Here is a 17,187-nt window from a genome sequence, read left to right on the forward strand (position 1 = left end):
CACTCATGTTGAAGACTAGCTGACTGTACATGCATGGATTTATTTCTAGGTTCTCTATTCTGTGCCATTGATCTGTACATCTGTCTTTATGCCAGCACCATATTGTTTTGATTATTGTAGCTTGAAATCATCAGGAAGTATGAGGCCTTCACTTTCATTTTTCTTCTTCAAGATTGTTTTGTTTCTTCAGAGTCCTTTGTGCTTCCACATGATATTTTTCTGTTTTTGTAAAAATTGCCATTGAGTTTTTTTTAGGGATTACTTTGAATCTGTAGATGGCTTAGATTGTATGGACATTTTAACAATATTAAGCTTTCCATTTTGCGAACACAAGGTGTCTTTCCATTTGTGTCTTCTTTAATTTCTTTCAGCAATGTGTAGTTTTCATTGTACAAGTCTTTGGCTTTCTTGGTTCCATTTATTCCTGAATATTTTATTCCTTTTTATGCTATTATAAATGGATATGTTTTCCTAATTTCCTTTCAGTATTGGTCATTGTCAGTATATAGAAATAGTTTATTTTTATAGTTGATTATGTATCCTGTGACTTTACTGAATTCATTTATTAATTCTAACAGTTTTTGTGAGGAAACTTTAGTGTTTTCTGCCTATAAAATTCCCTTGTTTGGTGAACAGAGATAATTTTTCTTCTTCCTTTCTTATTTGAATGCTTTTTCTTTCTTTTTCTCAGGTAATTTCTCTGACTGGAACTTGCAGTAGTATGTTGAGTAGAAGTGGTAAGAGTTGGACATTTGTGCCTTATTCTTGATTTCAAAGGAAGGGCTTTCAGTATGGTGTCAGCTGTGAGCTTGTCATATATGACCTTTATTGTGTTGAAGTAGTTTCCTTCTATCCCTAGTTAAAGTGTTTTTATCGTAAGTGGATGTTGAATTTTGTCAGTTGCTTTTTTTGGTATCTATTGAGATGACCATGTGATTTTATCCTTCATTCTGGTAATGTGGTGTATCACATCAATTGATATTCTGTTGAGTTATCCTAGTATCACAAGGATAAATCCCATTTGGCCATGATGTCTAATCCTTTGATATCTGTTGAATTCAGTTAGCTAGAATTTTGTTGAGTATTTTTACATCTGTATTCATCAGGGATATTGGCTTTTCGGCTTCCTTTGTGGTAGTATTTTTTCTGGCTTGGGTATCAGGTTAATGCTGCTCTCATAAAATATGTTTGGAAATATTCCTGCCTCTCAGTTTTCTGGAAAAGTTTGAGACGAATTGGTGTTAACTCTTTACATATTTGGTATAATTCACCAATGAAGCCATCTGGTCTTGAGCTTTTCTTTCTGAGGAGATACTTGATGATTTATTCAGATTCTATCTAGTCATAGGTCTGTTCAGATTTCTATTTCTTCATGATTCAATCTTGTCAGTTGATGTTTCCAGGAAGGCTTCTTAAGACTTTCTTGTGGATGTATCTTTTGTGGACTTGTGCAGGTAGATTCCTAATTGGATGGATTTGCTGGTTTCTTAACTTCAAGAGCTCATAATCTCTTGTTCCGTGTGGACTATGACTAGTCTGAATCAGCAGCACACTGCCCCGTCTTTTTGGTTCTCAGTGGCTTCCAGGCATGAAGAGTACACCAGGTCTCAACTGTGATGTAAGACTAGTGAGACAGAAGCCAGTCTCTTAGGCTCTCCAGCCTTCACTCCATGAAAAGTCAGAATGTTGCAAGTAAAGTCCAGTCTTTTCTCTCCCTCCAGGGAGAGTCCAGGAATAAGGAGTTTGCTCCCAATCATGTGATACTATGCCAGAGAGAGGTACTGACTGTAGTGAGATGGTACCATGCATTTTCCTGTTGGCTTCACTGCACCTGGTTTTATGCTACCTGGGATACAGGAGCTTCTTAACTGTTTTCTGGATTTCTCACAAAGGACGTTATTGATCTGTGTACATTTCTGAATTGGTATCTCTGTGGGAGGAAGGATAGTCTAAGGCTTCCTATTCTACCATCTTGATAACCTGCTATGACATTACTTTAGTTTTTGCAAATCTCTTTATTGGGTGCTTTAGCAGAAGACAGCTACATTCATATATATACATCTGTAATCAATCCCTTACCTTATGTTGGTGTGGTGGAAGTATGTGAGGAAAAGTAATCTCATACAAATATGCGTTAGAAAAAGAAGGATTGTTTTTGTCGCCAAATTTGACAATTTTAGATTTCTTAAATTCCCTACCCTAACTCATCAGGTAGTAGCTCTTAAAGATTACAGGCAATGTGAAATTTGAAATTGTATTGAATGACACTACAACCCACTGATCCATACTCTACTTCAAATGGGTCTTTGACCTGTATATCATTTGATGACCTCTTACATTTGTCTTTTGGAAAATATTGTTTCATTGAGTTAAGCAGATCTTTTAAATGTTGGCTCACGACAATTCAGTATCAGAAAAATTTTTTATTGATCTGGCTACCAGCTACATTGGAAATGACTTATGCTGCCAAACTCATGGTGGTGAATTTTAATTTTCCCAAATCCTAATTCTCGCTTGATTGCTTGAATTTTATCAGTAGCAACAGTTGACGATCAACATACTCTCAACTGTTTTCCCTGAAGTTACAGGTTCATCTCATTCTTTGCTGACAAGGTTCCTACCAAATAACATAGTTTGAAAGCCTTTTACTCCCCATCAGCCATTCTATCAGGTAACAGTAGTGTCCCTCAAAAAAGTAGCTAGTTCAATTTGTGACTCAACGACATAAGTACTCTTTTTTTAATATTTCATCTGTTTATTTGTCAAAGAGAGAGAGCACACACAAGCAGGGGGAGTGGCAGGCAGAGTGGGAAGCAGACTCCCTGATGAGCAAGGAGCCCAATGAGGGACTTGATCCCAGGACCCCCGGGATCAGAACTGAGCCAAAAACAGACACTTAACCGAATGAGCCACCCAGGTATCCCTACTACACAAGTACTTTGAAGACAATAATCACCCTGTGGCATCTGAAGGGCTTAAGCTTCTGACTCTTGATCTCAGCTCTGATCTTGATCTCAGGGTAGTGAGTTCAAGACTCAGATTGGGTGCCATGTGGGGTGTGGATCATTCTTAAAAAACAAAAACAGGAGCACCTGGGTGGCTCAGTGGGTTAAGTCTCTGCCTTCGGCTCAGGTCATGATCCCAGGGTCCTGGGATCAAGCCCTGCATGGGCTCTCTGTTCAGCAGGGATCCTGCTTCCCCATCTCTCTCTCTGCCTGCCTCTCTGCCTACTTGTGATCTGTCTGTCAAATAAATAAATAAAATCTTTAAAAAAAACAAAAACAGCCTTTCTCTCTCCCGGCCATTTTGGCGGCTGCTCTTGGTTGGGGCCATCCCGCACGTAAGGCTGGAAGATGGTGGCCGCAAAGAAGACGAAAAAGTCGCTGGAGTTCATCAACTCCAGGCTCCAGCTCATTATGAAAAGTGGAAAATACGTGCTGGAGTATAAGCAGACTCTGAAAATGATCAGATGTGGTAAAGCGAAACTGGTCATCCTCGCCAACAACTGCCTGGCCTTGAGGAAATCTGAACTAGAATACTACGCCATGTTGGCCAAAACTGGTGTCCATCACTACAGTGGCAATAATATTGAATTGGGCACAGCATGTGGGAAATACTACAGAGTATGCAGGCTGGCTCTCATTGATCCAGGTGATTCTGACATCATTAGAAGCATGCCAGAACAGACTGCTGAAAAGTAAATCACGCAGAATTTTTCTTTAATAAAACTGGCCACAGCTTGTTTAAACAAAACAAAACAAAACAAACAAACAAAAAAACAAAAACAAAAATCAGACAACTTTCTCCAATGCCTGGAGGACTCTCTCATCACAAAGAATTACTCAGCTCAAATTACAATAGTCGCAAGGTTCAGAAACTCAGGTTTAAAGAGAGGAAAACAGGCCAGGAAGACAGTTGTATACTCTACAAGGTTATGTAAAGGCTCAGGTTTCTTCTAATTGTTCTGTTAATCACCAAAGGGTTTTCCTCACTCACAGATCTGGCTCATTGGAAAAACATCTGCTTTCTTCAAGGGGCAAAGAGAAGTTGAGGGCAAGCAATTGGCTGTTAGGAAAATGATGGCAAAGTTGCCCACATCCTTCCAGCTCCATTCTTGGCACTGGCGAGGACTTGGCCAGATGAGGCTGTCATGCAGGAAGAGGTTAGAGGGAGACACAGAGAGTGATTGGGGAAGACTAGCAATATTCATCATGATAGGGAAATGCTTTAAAACACTGCGGGGGGCGGTGCAAAGAGAAGCCATTGGTCTTTAATTACAGAACAGTTTAAAGTTCCTGTTTATATATAACAGGAATAGATTTTTAATATATAGAAAATAGAACATAGTCCTTGTGATACTTTACAAACACCGAATTTATAATACTGTGTATTTTGTCATTCCATTCTGGAGGCAAATTAATTCTTTGGGGACCTGGTCAATAGACTTGCCCCAAGGAAGACCGTGTTCTTTTGGGATGTTACCAGCTCCTATAGAGTGTAAATAAACTGATATCTGACTGGTTTATGGAACTTATCTTTGGGCTTCATTAAAATCCTGCATTTCTGACTTAGAAAAAGGTAGGGAGACATTGACTTACTGTCAAAACCAACAAGGTCTGGATGAAGGCCCCTTGAAAATCTCATTCCTGTGAGCTAGCGAACATTTATAGCTAATTTGAAATGAGATGCTTAATTACATAATTTCATTCCAATTAAGCTGCTAATTAATTGACAGGGCATCTTTGAGTGCTTTACACAGTATAAGTAAAAGGCAGCAGCATCTTGAGCCTATTACCTGTGACCCTTTGGGAGAGATCAGTAAATAACTATTTAAGAGGTTGGAAACAGAGTTTGTTAAAAATGAAAATAAGGGGCTAGCCCAGGGAGATCCTGGTCCAGGACAACCACTAGCTCAGCTCTCTCTCATCAGACCCTTTTTTGAGAGAGAGTAATGGAAAGAAAAGTAACCTCTAACTGAGCAGTAGGTGCCCAGCCTTGTGTTAGGAAGTTCTACAAGTGATTAGGATATTAAATCATCTGTCCAGTTGTTGTTTTAAGGAACAACTTTTTTAGGAGGTAGGTAATTAGCTTTGCCTTTCTCAACCTTTGACTTAACCATTTCTCTTTCCTATCTTTCGGCCTCACCCTCCTCAAACCTTGTCCTGCACACGGGTCAGCCTAGTCCAATTAATCTCCGCAGAGGGAACGAAGTGTGTGTTAACAGTGAAAAGAATTCTAAATTGAAACCGGTTTTTCAAAATAAAATGCATTATATTGCCACTCACATTCTGCAGCCTTTCAGACTGAAGATATAGAGATAAACCTTTATTCTTACCCCCCTGCATGATATACTTGTTCCTTCACTCGCCTGCGTTGAAGAAGACTATTATTGGAATGTGTCTTTTGCATTATTAGTTAATACAGAAGCAGAAGCCTGTGGGGCTAGTGGGCTGGCTGACCAGCTACTAAATGGGGAGTTGGCTCAAGGATCTTTCAAAATCATTCCAGAAAATGCTCAGAGACTGCGTTATCACACCTTTACATCATATAATTTGTTTGATTTTAATAAAGAATAAAATAAGGTCAAGTGCAGATTTGTCACCCAACCCAAAGGGTTTCTTATGACTTATTGCTCTGTATTATGACCCTGTGACTGGCATCACGTGTCTTTGAGTTGAAAAGGAGCATTTCCGCTCTGCTGTATCAACTCTTCTGCATCTCTCCGGCTGTCGGTCACCAGAGAACAGCAGAAATCTCATCATGTCATGTCTAAGTGTCAGTGTGGGCATGATATTATTGGGAATCACCTGAGCAAATGACTGACTCAAGAATTCATTGCTTAAGAACAAGATAATTTCTTTAGCAGAAGCATGCAGGACTCCAAAGAGATTATAACTTACAAGGGTGTTAGGAAATAGGCAACATCTTACTCCTCTTTCCTGCCTGTCCCCGCAAACTTCTGGAAATCCTTACCAATGTAGAGGCGTCCTGTGGGAACCAGAAGAGAAACCCCTCTGCTCTGCTTACCTAAGTGAGAGTTAACCACTCCTGCAGTCCTAATAAATGCTGGAACTCTCCTGAAAAGCTCCTTCCCACAGGAATGAGGGGGTGATGAGCACTCTGGTGTTGTGCCTCCAGTCCAGACCACTGACAGGAAGAGTTAGGATGTGACCCCGTGAGATCCTCTTCCTCCAGCACCTCAGAATTTTAACCCGAACCCAACAGTTCTCCAAGGTGTGTGCACACGTGTCTGTTGTGTATTGCAGCTGGAATGTGAGAGCACAGTAGAAAGGCAGGTGGCATGTGATAAGCAGATAGCTGGTTGTGATCATCATTAAGCCCCTTCAATTGTATTACTACTATTAAATGGGGTATTTAATCAGGAATCACAGGGTTGGCCCATACTTAGGCCCCAAGGGTTGGCCTTTGGTTGGCCCAAATAGGTTGGCCCAAACATTTATGGACTCATACATTCAGGTCATAGAAATTATATATCTGCATCTATTATAGATTTTCTGGACATTCAAGTCCCTTTCGCAGGAGACTAAGGCTTTGGAACACTGGACTTCTGGCCGGTTGAGCATTCATGCTTCCCTTCACATGGCAGACTCAGCTATTACACGGGCAATCCCATTTTCGAGGACATGTGAGGGAGACAGTCATCATTCTTCCAAACCCTGGTTTGCCCTTCTTTCCAGACCATCATAAATTTTTTACCAGATCTTGTTGGCGCTAGATTAGAGCCCAGCCTAGACCCTCATCCTGTAGAGGAGACCTTTTGGTAGATGCTTTTTGGAATTGAGTTTATTTTCATAGATTTATTTTACTTCTCTATGAAAAATATAAATTTATAAGTAAAACAATATTTAGAATGTGGGTTTTTTTAGATTCCATGTGTTAAGAATTCCTTGGTGTGCCTGTGATGGAACTGTAAAACACATGGGAACTGGCATGTTACTAAGGCCATCTTTAGAGATGGTGAAATGAACAATAAGTTGGTTTAACATTCCTAAGGTTCTTATTTGCTCTCTTCTTGAGGCAAGACAGTTTTAATTAGCTTATGTGTCATTAAGGCATCCTCACCTCTGGGTACTTATATCATGGATATGAAAACTTTATTTATAGTAGTTATTAATTTTTCACAGTTATTTTAAATTTCTTGAAACACATTTAAAGATACTTCCAAAATTCATGCTTTGCTGTTAATCATCTATGTCCTGAAACTTTATTGCTAAATAAAAATTTTCAGTATTTGTTTGAGGAAATAGGAATCAGATTTAGAGTAGGAAGGATAAAACCCAGGAGTCTTTTACCAACCTGTTCAAACCAGGAATTGTGGTGCTGGATTTTTCTTTTCCTTTCTTTATTTCATCTTGAAGATTTATTTTAGAGACAGAGCATGGGGTGGGGAGCAGGGAGAACCCCAAAACTGACTCTCTGGAGCACACGTAGCCCCACTCAGGGCTAGATGCCAGGACCCTGAGATCATGGCCCGAGTCAAAATCAAGAGTCGGCCGCTTGATCTACTGAGCAACCCTGGTGCCCCAGTGCTGGAGTTTTCTGTGGGCCAGAGGGAGGTTTCTTTCCTTGCTAGTTCTCTTAAATGTTTGATAGCATCAGTACTAAGGTTGACCAGATCCCTGAGGAAGCCCATTGTGAAGGTGGCTGGGCCAATGTTTTCACTCTGGCATATGCTTAAGTTTAATGAAAGGATCACATTCTATCACTGACTCTCCTTTACTTAGATGGCATTTCTGAATGTACATTTTCAGAAATTATTTTGAAGATTGAACCTCATTAATAAAAAAAGCTATTTCAGGATATTATGTTTGATTTCCAAAAGCAGTAGAATAATCAAGTGAATAATGAAATGTCAAATTTTGAAAATGGCTAAACTTTATATAAATAGAATAGTTCTGAATGACCTTGTTCAAGGGGAAGATAAGAAATTATTTCAAAATGTTAATGGCACTGAAAAGTCTTTTGACCTTATACAATTTGTCTGTTTTCTGAAGTTTAAATGGGTTTTTTAAAAAAATTTAACTAAGATAGAATATTCCAAAATGGCGAAGCATTGCAACATGCAGTTCAGAGCACAGACTTTGGGGTACAGGCCATTGCAGGCTAGGTTCCTTGGACAAAACCCCTTTGCCCAATAGCTTGTTAATAAAGGGGAGGTATAATACCTGCTTCATGATGTTGCTGAGAGGGTCACATTGAGACATCCTACAAGGGCTGATACTTTACCTATGGAATGATATTAACTATTACTTTCATATTATCATTAATAAATATATTGTTTTTCAAGTAGAGAAATACAAAAATCCAAATTTGGTGCATCCTCAAAAGACTAAAATATTTTTTTACTATTAAGGTTTTTAACTAAAATAAGTAATTAAAGCTCTTTTTTTTTTTTTTAAAGCATTTGGTGATCCATCTTACAGTGTTTTCCCATATACAAAGTTAGTAATGGTTCTAGTTTCTTTTTGGATCCTCTAATGTAGCCAAATTTCTATAGAAATATAGATAAAAAGATACGGTTTTCACTTCTATTTGTATCCAGATATCACTTACTCATTTTGTCCCAGTATTAAAGCAATGGAAAGTTAGACATCATTGGTTTCATTGTTCATGGACAAGTTTTCCTACTTCCTCTGTGACCTTGAACACATCCTACTTCTCTGTGCCTCTGGACTGGTGAGGGAACTTTCATCTGCCAAGGAGATGAAAAGCTCCTGAAAACGCCTTCAATAACAGCACATCAGAGGCAGAATAACTCTAGATTTGCTCTATTCAGTGGCTCACTGGCAGCATCTCAGATGTAGGTTTTCTCTCCAACCATCTGTCCTGCTATCTTCAGTGTCTCGGTTTGGTTCTCCTCTTTTCCCCCTCATGCACACATGTTGGCACTCGAGGACCAGGCATTATATACAGATGTAACAACGCCTATGGACAGAGGAGGAACATGTCTTTTCCATTGTACCCTTCAAAAGACTGAGAAACTTCTTCCCACAAATCCTCACCCCCAGGATTTTCTTGACATGACACGAGTCATAACTGGGTCACTTATCATCCCTGCCAGTGACGGGCAAGACTAGTGCCACTGCTCTGACTGGCTGAAGCAGAGTAAGATCTGCTGGTGGTTAGCCTAATCTGGATTTACCCCTGAACTAGAGATGGGGAGGCTCTTCCCTGCAGGTTAGATATGTGGATAAAATTTTGTTCAGGAGTTAACGGACTTAGGTAAAAATGCACAGTATCTACTAAAGCCTTAGTTTCTTTAGCCTGTAAAGTGGGGGACATACCAATTCTATCTAAGTCACCATATTTTTTCTAGAGTAAATGAAACAATGTCAGTACTTGAACTTATAAACAGGCCCATGACTCTCAAATAAACAGCGATGCTTTTGGGATGACTTTGATGTTCTTCAGCCAGTTAGGTTTAAGTATAACTCTAAACTTTTCTTCACCTGCTCTTCTACTCTTGAGGAGCTCTTACTCAGCTGACTACACTGATGTCCACCATAATCACATTCCAACCCCTGTGATGGTGAGAGGTATCTACATGACTTCTAATCCCCTTCCTTCTTTAAATTCTTTGAGTCTTCTGGGAACATTAATGAGGCAGGGAAAAATACAATATCAGATATGTAAACTGTCAAGATTCATTTTATGAAGGAACTCAGCAAAAGGCAAGTTTATTCATGTTGGAGAACTACCATGTATTCCTTCTTTCTGAATATGTATAAGGAGAACTCCGAGGGCTGTGGCTTAGCATGTGTGCTTTCTTACCAAACTCTCTTCTCACCCCCTTGTTCTGGCCACTCTGGGGTAAAATCTTTTATGCAAATGTGATCCACCATAGAGGATTGATTTGTCCTCAGGCCTCAGCCAGTGCCCATTCTCTTACGCCCTAGGATTTGTTTCCTAGCGGCCTCTGGTCCTGTAGTTGAGGCTCATTGCCAATTCCATTCTAACACAAGAGCACTTCCCCTTTTTTCCTCAGGTTTGATTTCCCCTGCATTTATCTACTTCCATCAATGCAAAATACTGAAAGGTTCAAATTGATTTTCCTTCTTGAAACATGAAAGGTCTGTTTTTCAAACTTCAGTATTTCCTAAGGAAATATCTCTGATCAATATGTGCAAGAATTAAAGAGAAACTCCAAACTCCCCCTCTGATTGTCAGTAACTCAAAGCAACCTGTTTACCCACTTGGATTCTTCCCAGTAGAAAATGTTAACAATTGTAATTATCACCATTATGCAGTATGTTCAATTGTACAATCAATATAATTGCCAAATGGAAATTATACAATAAATATAATTGCTGCTTTACTCCTGTGCAGTATTTCACTGGCACTTCACATTTATTTTGTCCTTTAATTAGTAACAGGTGTAATTACAGTACGGTGCTCAGAGCTGAAGCTGAGTAATTGGCAGGAGTGGGCACAGGGCATGGCTATTGAGATGGGGGCCGTGTGACTCATTCTCTGTTGGGATTGCCTGAGGACACCAGGCAGCCCACGGAGCAACACAAAGTCAAGCTGACCGGAGGACGCTTTTGGTATAAAATCCAGGTCAAGGATGCCCTGCAGTCTGTGAGACACACTATTTTGCCAACCCTCTCTCTTGACTTCCAGCACCCTACTAGACCTATTCTTTGTCTAAATGAATGTATTCATTCATTCATTTAATAAGTATTTATTAAGCACTGTTTGCATGCCAGGTACTATTCTGCGTGCAGGAGATAATCAGGGAACAGAGAGGCACAAAGCTTACAATCTAGTGGATAAAAGCAGGGACCACAGGGGGGGAAAAACACAAATGAAGAGATAAGAAATTTATGGTGATAAGTGCTAGAAAGAAAAACTACTATAGCATAATAATGTGTTTTGATGAGGTGGTCAGGGAACATTTCCAAGACATGGCATTTGACTTAAGATGTTTATGATGAAACACGATATTCAGGCAGAGGTTGTGGCAACTGCAGAGACTCTCAGGGGGAACAAGCTTAGGAACAAGCTGATGGCATTTGGGGGGAAGGGTGAGGAGGAAAGGGAAAAAAAGAGAGACCAAGACAAATACAGAAAATGCAAGGTGTGCCGGAAGAAGTCAATAGAAAGGGGATTACATTTTAGAGGATCTTTAAGTATAAGAAGGGATTTGAATCCAGTGGAGGGTTTGACACAGTATAGTGGCCCACACTGATTTACATCAACCATTCTACCCGCTGTATAATAAACTACAGGGTAGAGGAGCAAGCACTGAAGGAAACCAGATGGGAGAAACCCCAGGTAGGAGTTGCCAGTTGCTCAACCTAGAATGGTACCTGCTGATGGAGTTGGTATGAATGATGAGACAAAGACTGATATGGCTCTAAGCTCTTGCCTTGGAATAAGTGAGATGGGGAAGTTTGGGGAAAAGAAACGAAATGGTTTTAAGAGTAAGACAACATATTCATTCCATCAGAAGTGCCATTAGACATCCAGGTAGCCAGTTGAGTAAGTACCCTGAAGGGAGCAGTCATTACTGTAGATGTAAGTATGAGACTCAACAGTATAGAGATGGAATTACTCATGGACCAGGGTGTGATAAACAGCAGAGACAGAGGAGGTCCCAGGGTTTAACTGTGGAAGGTTGCAACATTTGGAAGTTCCATGATGAGGAAGAGTCAGGGGACAAAAAAATTCAGAAAGAGCTTACAGTGAGGTCGAAGGAAAACTAGAAAACTCTGGATGCTACATCTGAAAGAGGATAAGAATAGAGGGCTTAACTATGTGAGATATCACTGACATACTAAGATGAAAGAGAAGAGGTGTTCTTTGGATTTGGCAATGTGGAGGCTGCCATTGACCTTGTCAGAACAATTTTAGTGGAGTGACTGGGTTGCGAGTGTATGTGTGGGTTGAAGTTGGGAGGTGAAGAAATGCAGACAGCATGCACAGAAGACTTTGAAGGACTCCTATGACAAAGAGCAAGAAACCCCAGCTGTAGGAGGAGAGGTACCAAGGTCAAAGAAAGGCTACTGGATATTTTTGTATGCATAAAAGTATGCAGAATGAGAAATAGATGCTGCAAGGTAGGAGATGAATTTCTATGGGAACAAAGTCCTTGAGTAGATGAGACATGAAATCCAGAATATAAGCAAAGGGACTGCCTCCGACAGGAACAGAGGCTTGTGTTCCTTGCGATGAGAGGGAAAGCGAGAGTGTGGGCACAGATTCAGGAAGGTCAGTCCATGTGGTAGTGGGAGGACTGTTGCTGCCTCCCAGGAGTTCGTGATCTGAAGGAGAGAGACACATCGTGCACATCTCACTGCATGAGTCAGACAACGGTTTGAGCACAGAGAAGCAAGTGCCGTGGGAGGGCAGTGGTGGGAAGACTTACCCTCCAAAGTTTGACAGAGGAGGTAGTGTTTGACTTGGGTCTTTAATAATACATGTAATTATACTGTTATTTGACTTCGACACCAACAAATTTTAGGGCATTTTCTCTATAAGACAGCCTGCTGAAAGTTCTTTTATCAAGGAAGACCAGGTTGATCTCTTATTCTTAGGGATCCTATCCTTTCCCCAAACATGACAGGTCTATCTCAGGCATCACTGTCTTCTCAAGTACTCCATTCTCCTTTGAAAACTCTCTCTCCTCAGTCTTTGACTAAATTTTAGTTATCTTTCAAGGCTAAGTTGAAGAGTGACCTCTTCCAGAAAGCCTTCTCAGTCTATCACCAACTGCCTTATCAATTTGTTAGCGTTCTTCCTGTGTGCAGGTGGGGCACGGAGAGGGATTCCTATCTCGTGGATGTGTTAGGATGAGCATTGCTCTGATACACATGGTTGAAAGAGAGGTGGGCATGGGGGGATCCACTCCAGAGCAGGTGAGAGAGAGCTCAGAGCTCCAGACAGCTCTCCTGAAGGCTGCTAGAAGAGGACTATAATTTGCAGTCTTGGAGAAAATGCTTTTTTATATCTCTGTACATGTGCAGTAGAGTCTAGCCTTGTACCTGAAATTGATCAAAGATTTATTTCTGCTTAGGATGAAACAAATGGGCAATGAAGAGTCAAAAGGAAAACCCTCAGTTTAGAGGTCAAAAATCCGACCTGATTGCCAGGGATAGGTCATTTTTAGCTGAACTCAAGTGTTATTGGAATGGTCTCTACAGGGAGCATGGTCTCTGATGGGAATGCACAGGGCAGCAAGTTTGTCTTCCTCACATCTTGAAAACAGTTTTAAGCCACCTAGTAAGGCTTCAGCTCTTAATCTGAAGATGTTGGCAGGATACTGCTTCCTCACCCCCTCCCCACCAGATGGCCATGTCCCAATCCCTAGAATCTGTGAATATGTCATGTTGCATAGTAATAGGTAATGAGATAATTAAGGTTGCTGCTAATCCCCTGATACTGAATGGGGTCCTGGATTTTGTATGGGGCCGATGCAGTCACAGAGGTCCTTAAAAGAGGGAAACAAGGAAGTCTGTGTCAGAGGGAATGTGGCATGAAAGGACTCGACCAGCTGTTGTTGGCTTTGAAGATGGAATGCAGCCACAAATCAAGGAATGTGGACAGCCTCTAGAAACTGAAGAGGCAAGAAAATGGGTACCTCCCTCGAGTTTGCAGAAGGAACACAGTTGTGCCGACACTTTGATTTTAGCTCAGTGAGACCTATTTTGATTGGTAAAGATTGGTAAGATTTATGGAAAATCCATACATAGTAACAGAGTATAAATAAGTAACAAGGTCAGAAACCCAGGAGTCATACACCAAATGTTCTGCATCATTATATCAGCACCGTTCCAAGTAATCCCATACGAAGTACCCAGCTGTTTTCAGACATAAGATCCCAGAGACTCTTTCTTCACCTCGACAATGGGGGTAGTAGCAAATTCATATGTTGTGGAGGAGATGGGAATAAGATGATGTACTCAAAATGATTTGCTAAACTCTACATTTTTCCCTCAAATCTCTGGGACAATTTTAACAAATTTAAGGAGCATTAGAAAGTGTACTGGCTTGAAAGACTGGAGTACTGGGTTCATGCTTCATGCCCGTCCTCTGTGACCTTCCTACACAACCCATGTAGGCTTTTCGGAGACTTGGTTATCTCATTGGTGAAATATGGATTTAATAGCCTATTTGTGTATGCTAAAAGATAATGATAAAAGCAGATGTACTTTATACATCATGAAGGTACAGCACATGCAAAGAGTTATCATTTTTAGGTGGTCAGACTCTTTCTGACCATTCTTTCTTAAGTAAGCTATGGTGAGTGAGTGATAAGGAAGATGGTAGAGGGCAGGTGTGGGTTTTTCCATATAATCAGCAGGCCCTTTCTCTAGTCAGTCCCTCCCTAGACTGAGTTGCTTGGGTTTTAAGAAGACCCCAGCAGTCTTCTATAGTTAGAGAGGAAAAGGGAGTTGGGGGAAATTGGAAGGGGAGGTGAACCATGAGAGACTATGGACTCTGAAAAACAATCTGAGGGGTTTGAAGCGGCGGGGGGTGGGAAGTTGGGGAACCAGGTGGTGGGTATTAAGGAGGGCACGGATTGCATGGAGCACTGGGTGTGGTGCAAAAAGAAGGAATACTGTTATGTTGTGCTGAAAAAAAAAATATATATATATAAAGAAAGAAAGAAAGGTTTTTGGGAATCATTCTTCCATATTTTGGTTGGTTCGTGGAAAAGTGATAGCTTCCTCAGATTTGGTTCTGTGGTTCAGGTTTCCAAACTCCATTCCTGTCTAGTGAATAGAAATAGAATTCAAAGGTCCTTGGATGTCAAAGAATGCATCTTAAGGATTTAAGAAAATTCTGTCCATCTTGAAAGGAGGCTCTGAGTCTAGGAGTCAGGGCAAGAGTGACCAGCTACGTTCACCACAGCTTCAGGGAAGCAGAAATCTCACTGACTAGTCAGAATACTGCACTATGCAGCAGTCGCATAGTAAATGTTTAGTGAAGGAATGGATGTATTTTCTTCTATTATATAAAGGAACTCTGCCCTTTAAAAAAAAATGTGGGTCTTCTTCTTTTTGAGGAACTTGATGAGTTCAGTGGGTCACCTTGGTTCTCTGAGTGTTCATTTCTGTGATATGAAGGTTCCAGAGTGCTTTCTGTGTGCAACCATGTGCCAGGCACACAGCCCTCCTACACAAGACCCAAAATTGTTCTGCAAAGAAGGAAAGCATGTAAAATTTGGTTATATATATAAAGTGCTTAGAATAGTGCACAGAACGCAGTCCCATGTAGTTGCTGTTTTTATTATTCTCTGTGATCTGGTGTGGGCTTATTTATATTCTGATTGATAATTTTACTCTCAATCCACGTTTTCAATATTATCCCATCTTTTTCTCCCACAAAGGGAATGCTTTGCCTCTAATCAGAAGGAAAGTATATTATCCTAGATAAACAACACTGGGTGCCTAAAAGGGCGCATGAAGGACCATGTAATATTCATTTAAGATAATATTGGAAAAAGAAAGGCTGTTCTAGAACTTAAGCAATTCCTGATAAACAAATCCATGAGAAGCAAAAACAACAACAACAACAACAACAACAACAAAAAAAAAAAAAACCCTCTTAAAATCTTTAGGGTATTTGTGTTTTTCTTTTTAGAAAAAATTGTCTCTAACTCTTTAGTCTCCAAATATGCAATTATTATAAACAGAACAGAAGCAGTAATGAATCTGTTCATTTATATAACTGCTTTGTCTAAATTGCTCTTGAAATCTTAAGATATTATTCATAATATGAAATTGACGTAGTCTGATCAAGAGAGAGGACATTTAATTAAAATGTGTAAAGCATCTAGAGTTGAAAATCAGTGAATATTTTGTACACAGTTACTGATGTTACCTTATGAAAATAAAATCTTACATACTTGTTCCATTAAAAGCCTCTGCTTCTAATCATGAGGCTATCACTTTATGTTCATTGAAAATATGGGGAAGGAATCCCTGAAAACATTAGTTGAAGAAACACCCAGCTTATCTGACTACTATCATGACGTTTCAGATGCAGTATGAGAGAAAAAGATATATAAATGCTATTTCCCTGGGTTGCGGATCAAACAAAGGGCAGATTTTTATCTTTGCAACAATTCCTAGGGGGAAAAACAAATGAAAGATGGTTTACAAAGAGAGAATAACATTTGTAATTCTTGGTTGTCTTATTAATAAGAAAGTAGAAAAATTCTTGACAGATAGGTAATAATACTACATGTGCTATTTGAGTGGGATGTATTTCCAGGATGTAAGTGCAAATAAACAAAGATTTAAAAACACCAAACTTTTTATACCACCAGTCCTTATCAACCTACATTAATTTGGAGAAAGGCCATATTTCTGAGGTTAAAAAAAAAAAAAAGTGTTGGTTTATTCATTCATTCACTAGCTCATTCATTTACTCTTTCTTCTAGTTTAAATTTACAGAATATTAACTGGGTCTGAGGGCCTTTTTCTAACTATAATACTTCAGACAACTTAAGAAAGGATAAATAAATGTATATATTAATGTATATATTAATTATATAACTGAACTATTAATTTATACATTTGTTCTTTAAAGCCTAGTAACCTATACCAAAAGTAAACAAATTTGTAGGACTTTCTAGAAACTTTTCTTTAATTTTGGGATGTTGGTTAGAGCTATGCTTAATTCTGCATGTTCAGACAGGTTCTGGAACCTGGATATAGTTGACAGTCTAAGTACATAGGTTGGGAAACACTTTCCTATGAACATTTAAATGAACAGATAAACTGGTCTATCTTTTAATACACCATTTTTTTTAATGCAAATATATATTTGAGACCTGTAAAATCACTTTTCTTGTATAGAAGTATTTTTAGGCATTTTATGTAAAACCCTGGTTTTCTCATCTATTTGCACTTGTGTTAATGTGTATATGGCCAGACCACAAAGAGAGTGATTTCTTACCTGGTAGGGTGATGTCTGTCATGTAATATTAGGGCCACTGCATATAAAACCAGGATTTAGATGGGGGTCAAGCGAGCAATCCCTGCCTGTTGCCCACAACATTACAAATTTTGCTATATTAATCTAGTTCCCAAAACATAATTTCCTTCCTTCCTTTCTTTCTTCTTCTTCTTTTTTTTTTTTTTAAAGATTTTATTTATTTATTTATCAGAGAGAGAGAGGGGGAGAGAGCGAGCACAGGCAGACAGAATGGCAGGCAGA

At 39.6% G+C, this 17,187-nt stretch overlaps 2 protein-coding genes across 10 annotated transcripts in view; both read left to right on the forward strand.

Annotated features, from left to right (window-relative positions):
• Nucleotides 1-17,187, forward strand: part of NRG3 (neuregulin 3) — a 1,045,529-nt gene that overhangs the window by 290,130 nt on the left and 738,212 nt on the right. The gene's annotated exons all lie outside the window — the stretch shown is intronic.
• Nucleotides 3,299-4,044, forward strand: LOC101692099 (60S ribosomal protein L30-like). The gene has a single exon (XM_045083570.1). It carries the CDS (start codon nucleotides 3,354-3,356, stop codon nucleotides 3,699-3,701), a length of 348 nt encoding a protein of 115 aa, XP_044939505.1. The 5' UTR covers nucleotides 3,299-3,353; the 3' UTR covers nucleotides 3,702-4,044.

The sequence above is a fragment of the Mustela putorius genome, unplaced genomic scaffold (genome assembly GCF_011764305.1).
Source record: "Mustela putorius furo isolate JIRA1106 unplaced genomic scaffold, ASM1176430v1.1 tig00000698_pilon_pilon_pilon, whole genome shotgun sequence".
Lineage (NCBI taxonomy): Eukaryota > Metazoa > Chordata > Mammalia > Carnivora > Mustelidae > Mustela > Mustela putorius.